Source organism: Nerophis lumbriciformis, linkage group LG20 (assembly GCF_033978685.3).
Source record: "Nerophis lumbriciformis linkage group LG20, RoL_Nlum_v2.1, whole genome shotgun sequence".
NCBI lineage: Eukaryota > Metazoa > Chordata > Actinopteri > Syngnathiformes > Syngnathidae > Nerophis > Nerophis lumbriciformis.
This window is the reverse complement of record NC_084567.2, coordinates 25867201-25881104: the sequence shown is the minus strand read 5'-3', so window position 1 is coordinate 25881104 and position 13904 is coordinate 25867201. Positions and strand designations below refer to the sequence as shown.

At 39.0% G+C, this 13904-nt stretch overlaps 1 protein-coding gene across 3 annotated transcripts in view; it reads right to left on the bottom strand.

Annotated features, from left to right (window-relative positions):
• Window positions 1-832: 832 nt before the first annotated feature.
• Window positions 833-13904, bottom strand: part of ythdc2 (YTH domain containing 2) — a 56726-nt gene continuing 43654 nt past the window's right edge. For 2 of the 3 annotated variants that reach the window (XM_061980689.2, XM_061980690.2), the window contains exons 26-32: window positions 12399-12490; window positions 11384-11503; window positions 9389-9537; window positions 4167-4275; window positions 3803-4009; window positions 3557-3739; window positions 833-1431 (exon numbers count right to left, since the gene is read on the bottom strand). In XM_061980689.2, the coding sequence (XP_061836673.2) occupies window positions 1363-1431; window positions 3557-3739; window positions 3803-4009; window positions 4167-4275; window positions 9389-9537; window positions 11384-11503; window positions 12399-12490 (929 nt within the window). In that variant the 3' untranslated portion in view covers window positions 833-1362. The remainder of the gene's footprint in view (window positions 1432-3556; window positions 3740-3802; window positions 4010-4166; window positions 4276-9388; window positions 9538-11383; window positions 11504-12398; window positions 12491-13904) is intronic. The other variant, XM_061980691.2, reaches the window with a different exon arrangement.

Sequence of the window (13904 nt, the reverse complement as noted above, 5' to 3'; positions counted from 1 at the left end):
ACAAAGTGGTGACCCTCGCTCCATCCTTGTTTGTGAATGACTGAGCATTTCATGGAATCTACTTTTATACCCAATCATGGCACCCACCTGTTCCCAATTTGCCTGTTCACCTGTGGGATGATCCAAATAAGTGTTTGATGAGCATTCCTCAACTTTATCAGTATTTATTGCCACCTTTCCCAACTTCTTTGTCACGTGTTGCTGGCATCAAATTCTAAAGTTAATGATTATTTGCAAAAAAAATTTTTTTTATCAGTTTGAACATCAAATATGTTGTCTTTGTAGCATATTCAACTGAATATGGGTTGAAAATGATTTGCAAATCATTGTATCCGGCTTCCTCCCACTTCCAAAGACATGCACCTGGGGATAAGTTGATTGGCAACACTAAATTGGCCCTAGTGTGTGAATGTGAGTGTGAATGTTGTCTGTCTATCTGTGTTGGCCCTGCGATGAGGTGGCGACTTGTCCAGGGTGTACCCCGCCTTCCGCCCGATTGTAGCTGAGATAGGCTCCAGCGCCCCCCGCGACCCCAAAAGGGAATAAGCGGTAGAAAATGGATGGATGGATGGATGTATTCCGTTTACATTTACATCTAACACAATTTCCCAACTCATATGGAAACGGGGTTTGTAATTGCTATTGTGACATCCAGTGGACAAATTTAGAACAGCTGTTTTTTTCATTCAAAAATTTCAGGTTAATTTTTATACTTAGCAAACTCATCCCGCGGGCCGGATAAAACCTGTTCTCGCGCCTGATCCGGCCCTCGGGCCGTACGTTTGACACCCCTGCTGTATATCGTAGCATTCATGAGCTGCAAAACAAAAGCTGATGAGGCAGATCAGATGTAGCAGTCGGACTACCTTTATTATACTCAAGAAGAACTCACAGTATTGTGAACTTATAAATGCATTTTATAACACAAATGTTACATTCTTTGGTTCAACATAATGTGAATAACAAATGTCATCACATTGTATAGGTATGGTCAAAAACATGGCTATAAAATCAACATGTACTGTATCAAACAACACATTGGAATCTAATGTACAACATTTCCACTATTATTAAGAACATCTAGTTACAAACAAGCCAATTTAGCATATACAGAATGCATACTTAGTGAAATACTGGGAAAGTCAACCGAAAAGAGAAAATAAAGTGTTGAACATTCCAATGCGTCACAAAACCAGTTGAAGGTACAATGCACATGAGACACTTTTAGTATACACCATGGAAGCAAATTGCCCTAAAAGTGATGCACCATATGTTTCACAAAAGACAAACAGTGATTGTAAAAGTAATAGTAAAAGTGGTAGTAATAGTGCAAAGAGTGTTCCAATGATGGTTTTGAAGTGTTTACCGTTGACTGCTGCTGTTTCTCTCCCAAAGTGACAGCAGTTGTCTGCCTGCCTTGGTGTCTAATTCCTGCAAAAATATAACAACATTTAAACTCAAAATCTGAAACCAAGTGCACTCTCATATTCATTATAGCCTTATTATTATTTATTGACCTCTTCTATTTGCAGGGTGGAATGGTAGCTTAACAGCTGTGGGCTGCGGCGACACAAACCAAAACAAACGGTGCGTTGCGCTCACAGGCACTTGCACAGCGGTGGTGACTGTCATAAACTATAAATAATTTGTCTGTGTTAGCGCTTATAATAACAATATCACTAATACTTGGTTAATATTTAAATCACGACATGTAAATTGAGTATTGTTGGCGCTTTTTGAATGGTTCTTTATCAGATTTTAAGGGCAAAATAGTGGAGCTCCCATTGGCTACCTGGTAAGCCGACTTTTATTTACGTTTATTTAACATTTAGAATGCTTTTAAAAAATCCATCTATCATGTCTTTCATAATGATTGTGAACGATAGGCAAAATTCCCCCCAAAAGTGCAGTCCCCCTTTAAGTCACAGCCCATCTAGGATGAACAAAAAACAAAATAAAGCATAAAAAAACGCTTCTATGTATCAACAACCTCATTTGTCATTTCCACTGTTCACTTTCTTTAAATTTTCACTGAAATCAATAATTTTTACAGAACGATATCAATGTGCAGTGTCTCATGCAGAATTTTAAGTTGGGTTACACCTGTTTGTTTTACGTTGGTTGGAGGGGAAGGAGTCGCAGCCCTGCTTTACCGTGGACCTCTTGCTTGGTATACCTCTTGCCCTGTTATAACTATTTGCTTGCCTAACATAATTGCTATTGTGGCATCCAGTGGACACATTTAGAACAGCAGTTTCTTTAATTTAAAAATGCAGCTCAAATTTACACTTAGCAAACTCATCTCGCGAGCCGGATTGAACTTGTTGGAGCCGCATGTTTGCCATCCCTGCTGTAATATTATAATATAAAAGAAACTTGAGGGGTGGGCAGGGTTCCCTCATAATATAATGGTATTGGAAACACTGGATTTTATAGCATACCCACTTTTCTATCATTTTTAAAAACAAGAATTAGGTGCAAGCATTTGAATGTAACACACACGTAAACTGTACTTTGTATTATAATTCCACCCTGGGAAAAGAACGCTTCAAAAAATAATTTAAGGCGTCAAGTCAGTATGGTGTTCATGTTCATGGGTGTGCACACATTTGTAGTAAAAACAATTATGGGTCATGTGATGTATCAATAATTGTTCATTTACTCAATCTGCTGTGTAAAGAATTATATTGGGTAGAAATGTTAAATAAATGCTTTAAAATGTAATATCGGAAATTATCGGTATCGGTTTCAAAAAGTAAAATTTATGACTTTTTAAAACGCCACTGTACGGAGTGGTACACGGACGTAGGGAGAAGTACAGAGCGCCAATAAACCTTAAAGGCACTGCCTTTACGTGCCGGCCCAGTCACATTATATCTACGGCTTTTCACACACACACAAGTGAATGCAAGTCATACTTGGTCAACAGCCATACAGGTCACACTGAGGGTGGCCGTATAAACAACTTTAACACTGTTACAAATATGCGCCACACTGTGAACCCACACCAAACAAGAATGACAAACACATTTCGGGAGAACATCCGCACCGTAACACAACATAAACACAACAGAACAAATACCCAGAACCCCTTGCAGCACTAACTCTTCCGGGACGCTACAATATCCCCCCACCCCCTCCCCGCTACCCCCTAACCCCCCCACCTCAACCCCGCCCCCCAACCCCGTCCACCTCAACCTCCTCGTGCTCTCTCAAGGAGAGCATGTCTCAAATTCCAAGCTGCTGTTTTGAGGCATGTTAAAAATAATAATGCACTTTGTGACTTCAATAATAAACATGGCAGTGCCATGTTGGCATTTTTTTCCATAACTTGAGTTGATTTATTTTGGAAAATGTTGTTACATTGTTTAATGCATCCAGCGGGGCATCACAACAAAATTAGGCATAATAATGTGTTAATTCCACGACTGTATATATCGGTATCGGTTGATATCGGAATCGTTAATTAAGAGTTGGACAATATCGGAATATCGGATATCGGCAAAAAAGCCATTATCGGACATCTCTAATATTGGGTAGTCTTTTTCAAACTCACCTGACCATCTCTGCTAATCTGGACCTTCTTGTTGTCCGTCAGCGAGTTGGTGATGTGTTGGGTGCTCCGGAAAGGTAGACTTTTCTTGCAGATCCACTCCACATTGAAAACTCCTCCTAATCCCATGAACCCCCAATCTTGACTATTTGTATGCCTGACAGTCGATGACATGCGAGCGTAGCCCTGGAAAACATACAACACGGTTATAAAGTACACAGAGTCAACACTAGAAAAAGACAAATGTACCTGGAAGTGTCCAGAGCCTTGAACAGAAAAGATGAGAATGACTTCATTGTCCTGGAGGGCCTTGGTGAGGTTAGTCTCATTGCTTGGTACGGTAGACCAAATGCCTTTCTGCTGGGAGATGTCTATGTTTCTCATAGTGTTGCTTTTCATGATGAAGTAACGCACTGATGCAAAGGCCGGCTGAGGCATGACGGGGTGTGAACAATACTGGCAAAAGAAACAACATACTGTATGAAAGGCACATACATTTTGGATTCTTAAATGAAATACATTTCAGTTACCAAGTATTAGCTCTTTAATTGAAGCAATGAATCACATGTTTGGATCTTGAAAAGGAACATTATGGGTTATCAGAATAACTCACGGAAAAAGAAGACTTGCTGGAACAGGGAAGTTCCTGATTTATGGCCATTGATGTGTTATCTATGCCAGGTGGTTTCTTTTGACACAAGCCTGACACATCTGGTGTTCTGCTGCAATGAAGAGAATGTGGGAAAATACAACACTGGTTGTGAAAATAACGATTATCCAAAACAATCTGTAGAGTATAACACGTTCAAGTCGACAACCCGTCTATGTGGAGCAGCTCCGGCCCGCTTAAGTTGACGTGAACTTACATGGCCAACTGCTTTTGTTGACATAAAAGGTGAGAGCCAAAGACATAATTTCTTTAAAACATGTTAAGTTTATGTTGACATGTGCTGTTTTTTCATCAAATTCATCATTATCACTAAAAAGCAACATAACTACAGTCTAATTACACAGCATTAAATCATGCACACACTCACTTGCGGTTCACTGTAAAATAAAAGTATGGCAGTATTAACCTGAATCATACCACAACAACTAACAAAATGCACACATTACATTTTTTATCAGCTTACTAGAAGAAAGATTTGCACAGTACTAAAACTTTGTCATTGCAGTTAAAACATACAACCAAATTAGCAATACAGCTCTGTTAGATAAGATTATAAAATGTGCCCTTCAGTGATGTAGTGGTCTAAATCACATTCTATTGTTTTTCATGAATAGTATTCCAAAGTGCAAATGTTTGTAGAAAATAGGTATGTTACAAAGTGAAATATTCATATCACGAATGTGACCAAAATTGTCACTGTTATTATTATTACAACTGTTTTGTTAATGTGCTCAAAAAAGTACCTTTCTTCACACAAACTTTTAACCAAGTTTTATTTAAAAAGAAACATTTAAAAAACAACCACACAATTAACTTACTTGAAAGAAGAAACATTAAATATTGTTCAGCCATCTTAACATCCATTTTGTTTTGTATTTGAGTGTTTAAATATGTTTAACTTATCTAGCTAGTGAGCCAGCGCTAGCTGGTCCATGAGTTTATCGAAGACCGGTTATCAAACACGGTTTTGCGATTATTTTTAATTTAAACTGTAATACTAACCGTTGGGAGTTTTACTTTGCGGTTTATAATTAATACCTTTTATCGTTACATCTAAAGTAAAAATTCAGCAAAAGGCAAATTATTTCAACCCACACTTCTTTGTTATGTCCTAATGGTCTTGTCTCTTTGCGAAAAAGCTAACATTTAGTAAGTTTTATCTGGATCCAAGTCAGAATTAAAAAAAAAATACAGATAGACAGACAGTCGGGTCAAAACGTTTTGGGAGTATTACATATTGGCTGTTTTTATAACTAAGAAAGTAAGAAAACCTTCTACGGTGCATTCGGAAAGAATTTACATCTTACACATTTTGTTATGTTCCAACCATAACAACAATATAAATATTTTATAAAACATTTTTGCAAATTAAAAAAAAAAGAAAAAAAGAAGACATTTGTATCCTCTTTGCAGCACCTTTAAAGTTCCATCAGGTTGGATGGGAAGCAATGGTTTTCATCCAGGATGTCTCTGTACATTGCTGCATTCATCTTTCACTCTATCCTGACTAATCTCCCAGTTTTTGCTGCTGAAATCTATCCTCACAGCATGATGCTGCCACCACCATGTTTCACTGTCTGGATTGCATATTGGCCTGATGATGAGCGGTGTCTGGTTTTCTCCAAACATGATGCCTGTCTTTCACGCCAAAGAGTTCAATCTTTGTCTCATCGGATCATAGCATTTTTTTTCTCATGGTCAGAGTCTTTCAGGTGCATTTTGGCAAACGTTTTACAAAGAAATGGCTTCCGTCTAGCCACTCTACCATACAGGCCTGATTGGTGAATCGCTGCAGAGATGGTTGTCATTCTGGAAGGTTCTCCTCTCTCCACATAGTAATGCTGTAGCTCTAAAAGAGTCACCATCGGGTTCTTGGTCACCTCGCTGACTAGACTAAGATGAATGCAACAATGCACAGAGACATCCTGGATGAAAACCAATGCTTCCCATCCAACCAGATGGGGCTTGAGAGGTGCTGCAAAAAGGAATGGGCGAAACTGCCCAACGATAGGTATGTCAAGCTTGTGGCATCTCATTCAAACAGACTTGAGGCAGTAATTTCTGCCAAAGGTGCATCCACAAAGTATTCAGCAAAGGCTGTGAATACACGTAATTTTTTTTTTTTTAGACATTTGCAAAATTGAAAAAAAAATTAGAATTTTAACAGCAAAAATTAATATATTCCATTTTGGAATAAGGCTGTAACATAAAATGTGGAAAAAGTGAAGCGCTGAGAATACTTTCCGGATGCACTGTACGTGTCCGTTATATTCTTAAAAACAAGCTATTTCTGTGGGGATTACACAAAGGAAGAATTAATCAGCAAAGTTATTGAAGGACTACATTTAAGTCACTCCTAAAACTATGTAGCCCTGAGGGGATAAAATATTATGTGAAAACAGAATAATTTAAATAAAAAATAGCACAAATAGAGGAAGACCATGTCAACAAACTGCCCCACCCATTGAAATTAAATGAAATAAATAGTTATGGTGTTTTGGGAGATTGGCCCTCCCAAAACACCATAATTTCAAAACATTACAATAGCATGTACTACTACAAACATCTACTGTAGTTTTACGAAATAATTTACCTTGAGGACCGGACTAATGCGGTGTCTTTTGGCTTTCTCTCTCCATATGGTTGCATGTTTTTTTTCTCGTGACATCTGGCAAAACCAAATCCCTTGGTGTAACAATAGTTCCATACGGACATAATTGAGTGACGCACCGGAGAGGTCAGCTTTAACAAGTGATATGTATGTCCGTGTACCTAAGGTCATTCTTGATTATCCTATTTGTTGAATCAGGACTTGACAGAACAAACTACAACACTTCGAACACAGCATCAGCAGCTTCTCTTTTGTGGATAATAGTTGATTGGACGTGTGTGGCTTTCTGCAGACACTGGCTGCATCTTGTGTGATGCAGACTAACGCTACAGCGGGGCTTGACTTGCCGGGTAGGCTGCTAACAGGTAAGTTATATTTCTAATGGTTTGTTCCTCTGATTTGGTCAGCCGCTTCCTCGACTTTGCACTAACTTTCTTAGTTCCGATAGTTGAAGGGCAAGATATTGATCTCACACTTTGTAATCAAAACTTGTTTCTTGTGTAAAACAGCGGGAACAAGGTGTAATATATTAACTTTTTATTGCTCAAACGCCACAAACCTGTTACAAATATTACAAACCCTGTTTCCATATGAGTTGGGAAATTGTGTTAGATGCAAATATAAACGGAATACAATGATTTGCAAAACCTTTTCAACCCATATTCAATTGAATGCACTACAAAGATAACATATTTGATGTTCAAACTCATAAACTTTATTTTTTATTGCATATAATAATTAACTTAGAATTTCATGGCTGCAACACGTGCCAAAGTAGTTGGGAAAGGGCATGTTCACCACTGTGTTACATGGCCTTTCCTTTTAACAACACTCAGTAAACGTTTGGGATCTGAGGAGACACAATTTTTAAGCTTCTCAGGTGGAATTATTTCCCATTCTTGCTTGATGTACAGCTTAAGTTGTTCTACAGTCCGGGGGTCTTCGTTGTGGTATTTTAGGCTTCATAATGCGCCACACATTTTCAATGGGAGACAGGTCTGGACTACAGGCAGGCCAGTCTAGTACCCGCACTCTTTTACTATGAAGCCACGTTGATGTAACACGTGGCTTGGTATTGTCTTGCTGAAATAAGCAGGGGCGTCCATGGTAACGTTGCTTGGATGGCAACATATGTTGCTCCAAAACCTGTATGTACCTTTCAGCATTAATGGTGCCTTCACAGATGTGCAAGTTACCCATGTCTTGGGCACTAATACACCCCCATACCATCACAGATGCTGACTTTTCAACTTTGCGCCTATAACAATCTGGATGGTTCTTTTCCTCTTTGGTCCGGAGGACACGACGTCCACAGTTTCCAAAAACAATTTGAATTGTGGACTCGTCAGACCACAGAACACTTTTCCACTTTGTATCAGTCCATCTTAGATGAGCTCAGGCCCAGCGAAGCTGACGGCGTTTCTGGGTGTTGTTGATGAACGGTTTTCGCCTTGCATAGTAAAGTTTTAACTTGCACTTACAGATGTAGTGACCAACTGTAGTTACTGACAGTGGGTTTCTGACGTGTTCCTGAGCCCATGTGGTGATATACTTTACACACTGATGTCGCTTGTTGATGCAGTACAGCCTGAGGGATCGAATGTCACGGGCTTAGCTGCTTACAAGCAGTGATTTCTCCAGATTCTCTGAACCCTTTGATGATATTACGGACCGTAGATGGTGAAATCCCTAAATTCCTTGCAATAGCTGGTTGAGAAAGGTTTTTCTTAAACTGTTCAACAATTTGCTCACGCATTTGTTGACAAAGTGGTGACCCTCGCCCCATTCTTGTTTGTGAATGACTGAGCATTTCATGGAATCTACTTTTATACCCAATCATGGCACCCACCTGTTCCCAATTTGCCTGTTCACCTGTGGGGTTCCAAATAAGTGTTTGATGAGCATTCCTCAAGTTTATCAGTATTTATTGCCACCTTTCCCAACTTCTTTGTCACGTGTTGCTGGCATCAAATTCTAAAGTTAATGATTATTTGCAAAAAAAAAAAAGTTTATCAGTTTGAACATCAAATATGTTGTCTTTGTAGCATATTCAACTGAATATGGGTCGAAAATGATTTGCAAATCATTGTATTCCGTTTATATTTACATCTAACACAATTTCCCAACTCATATGGAAATGAGGTTTGTACTTCAGCGGGTGATGAAAATGCTCATAACTTAAGGTATGCTTGCAACTTAAAGCATGACAAAAAGCTGAGAGACAGTATCGCAAATTACTTGCAAGGAAAAGTACTCATATGTTGAAGCACCAATGTATAAAGTTTTCTCTTTACGAACCCAGTTCAAGATCAAGAATCGAGTTTTCGCTGTATTGCGATCATCCTTTCCGTGAGTGTACAATGACAGTAATGGATTTGGGACAGTACAACACAACATTAACACACTCAAGAAAAAGTACACAGTGCACACAGTATACTTATTGAAGTTTTTCCAATATGTTCACAATATACTCTCATCACTTCCTGATACGAAGAATGAGATGGTATTTCCACACCACTAAACATTTGAGTGACATGCAGGTGTTAAATTATACCTGTCATCAGCAATGCAAGGAAATTTTGGGCTGCCTCTAGAGTTCTTGACAGAGTTCGGGATACCCTCTTCTGTAAACAGGGGGCGAGGACGTTGGCCTATCCCTGTGGTCTGCTGTAAGCCTGCTTTCTTCTCCTCTGCTGCCAGCACCTGCAGACGTCACGTTCAAGTTTGTAAACACAGTACCCGTGTGTACATTATGCTCATAATCAAACTAAATAATAATACTACTCCTGCATTCAGTTGAACAATTACATCATATAATCTAAATTAAATATGACTTAAGATGTAATATTTTACAGTATAGTAGACAAAAAGTTTTACATGCAAAAACTATGACAAATATACATTTTCATTTTGCCAACTGTTTTCTGGGCATCATCTCATCTCATGTATCTAAGTTGCTATCCTGTAGGCTTGGCACTTTGGTTAACTTCAGTTTTAATCTGTGAACTTACAGAATTTCTCCAATTGAGTTGTTTTGTAGATTTGTGTGTGTTTTTGGCATTCATAGGATTTTTCTTTTGCATTTGTTTTATGGTGTTTTTGGTTTTGTATCTATTCTGTGTTACTAGTGGATGTTTGCTGCAGGTGTTGTTTGCAACAATAGCGCATAAACCCCACTTTTGACCATTTATTGGTCGACGTGATGTGTCAGTGCAGTCGCTCATAAGAGGTCTAGCCCTCTTATGAGAGGGCTAGCCCCCTGCAGTGCCTCCTCGCTGCCACACACGGTAACTGTGTACTTTGCGGTCCCAGGCTAAACTGCAGAGGGTCTCGGAGCAGCAGTGGTCCCCAGAGGTCTAATGCACAGGCCCACATGGAGTGGACACGCCCTGGCATTGACCAACCACTGTCCCCCTACCTTGTGGGTAAGTCTAGGATGGCAAAAGCTAGGGGAGCACACCCTGAGAGAAAAACAGGTCCTGGGAGGTGCACCTTAGGGGGTCCTCCGTATGACTGGAGTTCCGGCAGCCCCCTAGAGCCTCCTGCAGCGGTGTGAAGCTGCCGGTCGTCCTGGATTTTTTCCCTTGCCATCGGAAAACAGCTCCTCACAGCAAAGAAGTGATGCTGGAGTTAGCGCATCTCCTTCATCACTTAAAATAACTTCAGTGCGCAGGTATCTGCTACTTACTCACCATATAATAATAATAATACATTTAATTTCATAGTGCCTTTCAGGAAACTCAAGGTCGCTTTACAACAATAGAACATACAATAAAACCAAGGCATATAAATAAACAACACAATAGAATAAAAATAGGGCAAGGGTATTTGGTGAGTTAGACGGAGTAGGCGGACCGGAACAGTTGTTTTGAGTTTAGATTTGAAGGTGGGCAGAGAGTCGCAGTTAGGAAGAGGCTGGGGGGCCAGAAGAAGAGGCTAAAAGACCAGCTCAATATCTTCCTAAAAGAGTGCAGCATACACCCACTGCCATGGAAGCTGCCACTTCGCACCGCTCTTCCTGGCGTGGACTATGCCCTCAAGGAGTAGAAGCGGCAGAGGAGAACAGATGAAAACACTACAGTATTTGGTGAAAAGATAGAGTAGAAAGGCGGCCATGTCTGCACCTGCTCCATCAGGTCAGGTCTACAGTTGTCACGTCTGTGACAGGCAGTGTGCATCGCGCATTGGGCTGCAGTCATCAACGAACCCACAAAGAGTAGCAGGGGTCAAAGCATAGGATTTTTCTTTTGCATTTGTTTTATGGTGTTTTTGGTTTTGTATCATTTCTGTATTACTAGTGGACGTTTGCCTCAGGTGTGGTTTGCAACAAAAGCGCATTCTACTGTTTATTAGGACAGTCATAAACCCCACTTTTGACCATTTTCAGTGCAGTGGTCCACTGCTACACCTTGTGTCGCAAGGGTACAATATTTCTGTTACAGTATATGTGAAATTTCTTGTGTTGCAAGGGTACAATATTTATGTTACAGTTAATGTGAAATTAAGTAAATCCTAAATAAACTACAGCAAAAATATAAATGTCACTTACAGAAACCAGGGTTTGAATGATCATCTCATCTTGCTGAGACCAGGATTTGGAAAGGCCACCAATTCTCTTGATGAACAGATGATGCCACTTGTGCCTCAAGTCAAACACACGACCTGACCACTGACAGCATATTTCAAAGTCAGATTATGCAACCTGCAAGAACTCACTGCATTCATAAGACAACCAACATTTTGCAATGGAGCAAGTGATTCATAGAAAAATACAGTATCCCTTTTGTAAGTAACTTATAAAAAACTAAATAAAGTGGTCATAGTACTCCTATTCATTGTGACAGCAAAACCAGCGATGCAATCTCTCTTCAAATATTCTGTATGCTGAGAACGAGGTGAAAGTGTTTATTCATTGCAATTTTTTATACGATTCAAAGACTTATTCAAAACACTAAAAAGTATCAAAACCCTTTGGTTGAAATGCAGCTATTGCACAAAGTCTGATAAAAGTGTGATGAACTTTATGTTGCTTCTTTAGAACTATCTGCACATTAAATACTTCGGATTAGGTACAGTATGGTATCTACTAAATAATAGTAATGATGTAACGATGTAGGGACACCATGTTAGAATATGTGGTAAGCATGTCTGTGGTTCTGGGTTTGAATCATCACTTCGTCGTGCCATGATCTCTTCTATTTTACTGCAATTTCTCTCTGACTTTTTGGACGATTTATAGTATTATTTTAGTTGTTGTGATTATTTCTATTGTGTAAAGCTGTGGCCGCCATTGATTACTTGAGAAATAAATTAAATGACAACTTTATTACACAGGATGTACATGTTCTCCCCACGCGTTTGTGGGTTTTCTATAGATACTTAATCGTTCATGTTCATTGTGTAATGTAATAAAAATATGTTATATACATTGTATAGTGTAAATTGTCTATATTGTAGGTGTAATTGGGGGTGTGCAGTTTCCTCCAAGTTATACAAGTTTGATGTGTTATATGACGTGTTGTCAATGATGGAAGAAAACTGAAACATCACAGTTGTATTTTCACCTCATTGTCCATTTGAAAGATTAGCCACTCATCAATTTTCATCTCAGCGATGTCCTCTGTGTCACTGTCACTCGTGTCACACACTGGATTATCTGAAAAAAAGAACGCATGGAAAAAGGCAGGATCTTGTGAATCAAATTCAACTGTGACAAACCAACTGGAATGCTCTTTAATAAACACGTGTTTGTGCTGCTCTGCTGTCTGCGACGTCAGTGCTAGCATGTTGAACATTGGATTCGTATTGGGTATAACATGTAAGATACTGTAGATGTCTGCAATATATGTTGTTTATGTCACTACTGTGAGAACGAGGGCTGGTAATCTCAGGGTAACTCAAAATATAATATGGTTTACAGTAACGTCATGGTGATGTTGCGATTATGGTGAAACAAACAAAAATGCAATAGTTTATATTTTTCAGTATAATTTAAGCAGAGTACAAACAGCACCGGATGATGATTGGCTGTTAGCTTTTGTAAAGGGGAAGTGCACTTTTTGGGGGGAATTTTGCCTATTGTTCACGATCATTATGAGAGACATGACAATGGATGTTAATTTTTTTTTGCATTCATAATATTAAATAAATACGATCAAAAGATTGCTTACAATGGAGCCTATTGAAGCTGCTCAATTCCGTTTACAAAGCCCTTAAAAACTTCCAAACACCTCCATTGAGATTTTATATACATTATGTAAGTATATATGTAATGTAGTATCAGGCACTTTTATAATAACATTTAATATTGCAGCACTTACTGTACAAGGTCTGCTAGGATGTTCTTAAATTCCCATTTAGATGAAGAATGACTAATATTCCTTGCGAAGAGAGATCAAGCGTCTCTTCGTGTCATCTTGCCAGTTTCGGGTCTAAATGGCTGTCAAAGTGTACCAACTTGTCGGAATACCTACTCAGACTTCTTCTGTCAAAGTGAGATGCATGATTTACAATATAAAATACATTTAAAGAGAGCAAGGAAGCGAGAAAGCAGCACACCGCTTAATGATGGGGCTTATAATAACAATATCACTAATACTTGGTTCATATTCAAATCACAAAATGTAAATGGAGTATTGTTATTTTTTTAATAGTTATTTATTGGATTGTAAGGGCAAAATAGAGGAGCTCCCATTGGCTCTGCTGTAAGCAGACTTTATCTACACTATCTATAATGCATTAAAAAATCCATTCCTTGTCATGTCTTTCATTATGATTGTGAAAGACAAGCAAAATTCTCAAAAAAGTGCAGTTCCCCTTCAAGCTGATGAAGCACAACTGGGAGACACCGGTTCTTTCTTCTGTATTCCTTTTTCGCTGTGTAAACTTATTTGTTTTGCTACCCTGCCTCTTATCTTCTTGTTGTGCTTCTAGTCTCCTAATTCCAGCCCAGTTGCTCTCGGCCTTATATTATGCTTCCTATTAGGTTTCATGTACCGTACATGTTTAATTTTTCCCTTTGTACCATCATCCTCAGTTTCCCCCCCCACCCCCCATCATGTTTTGTACAT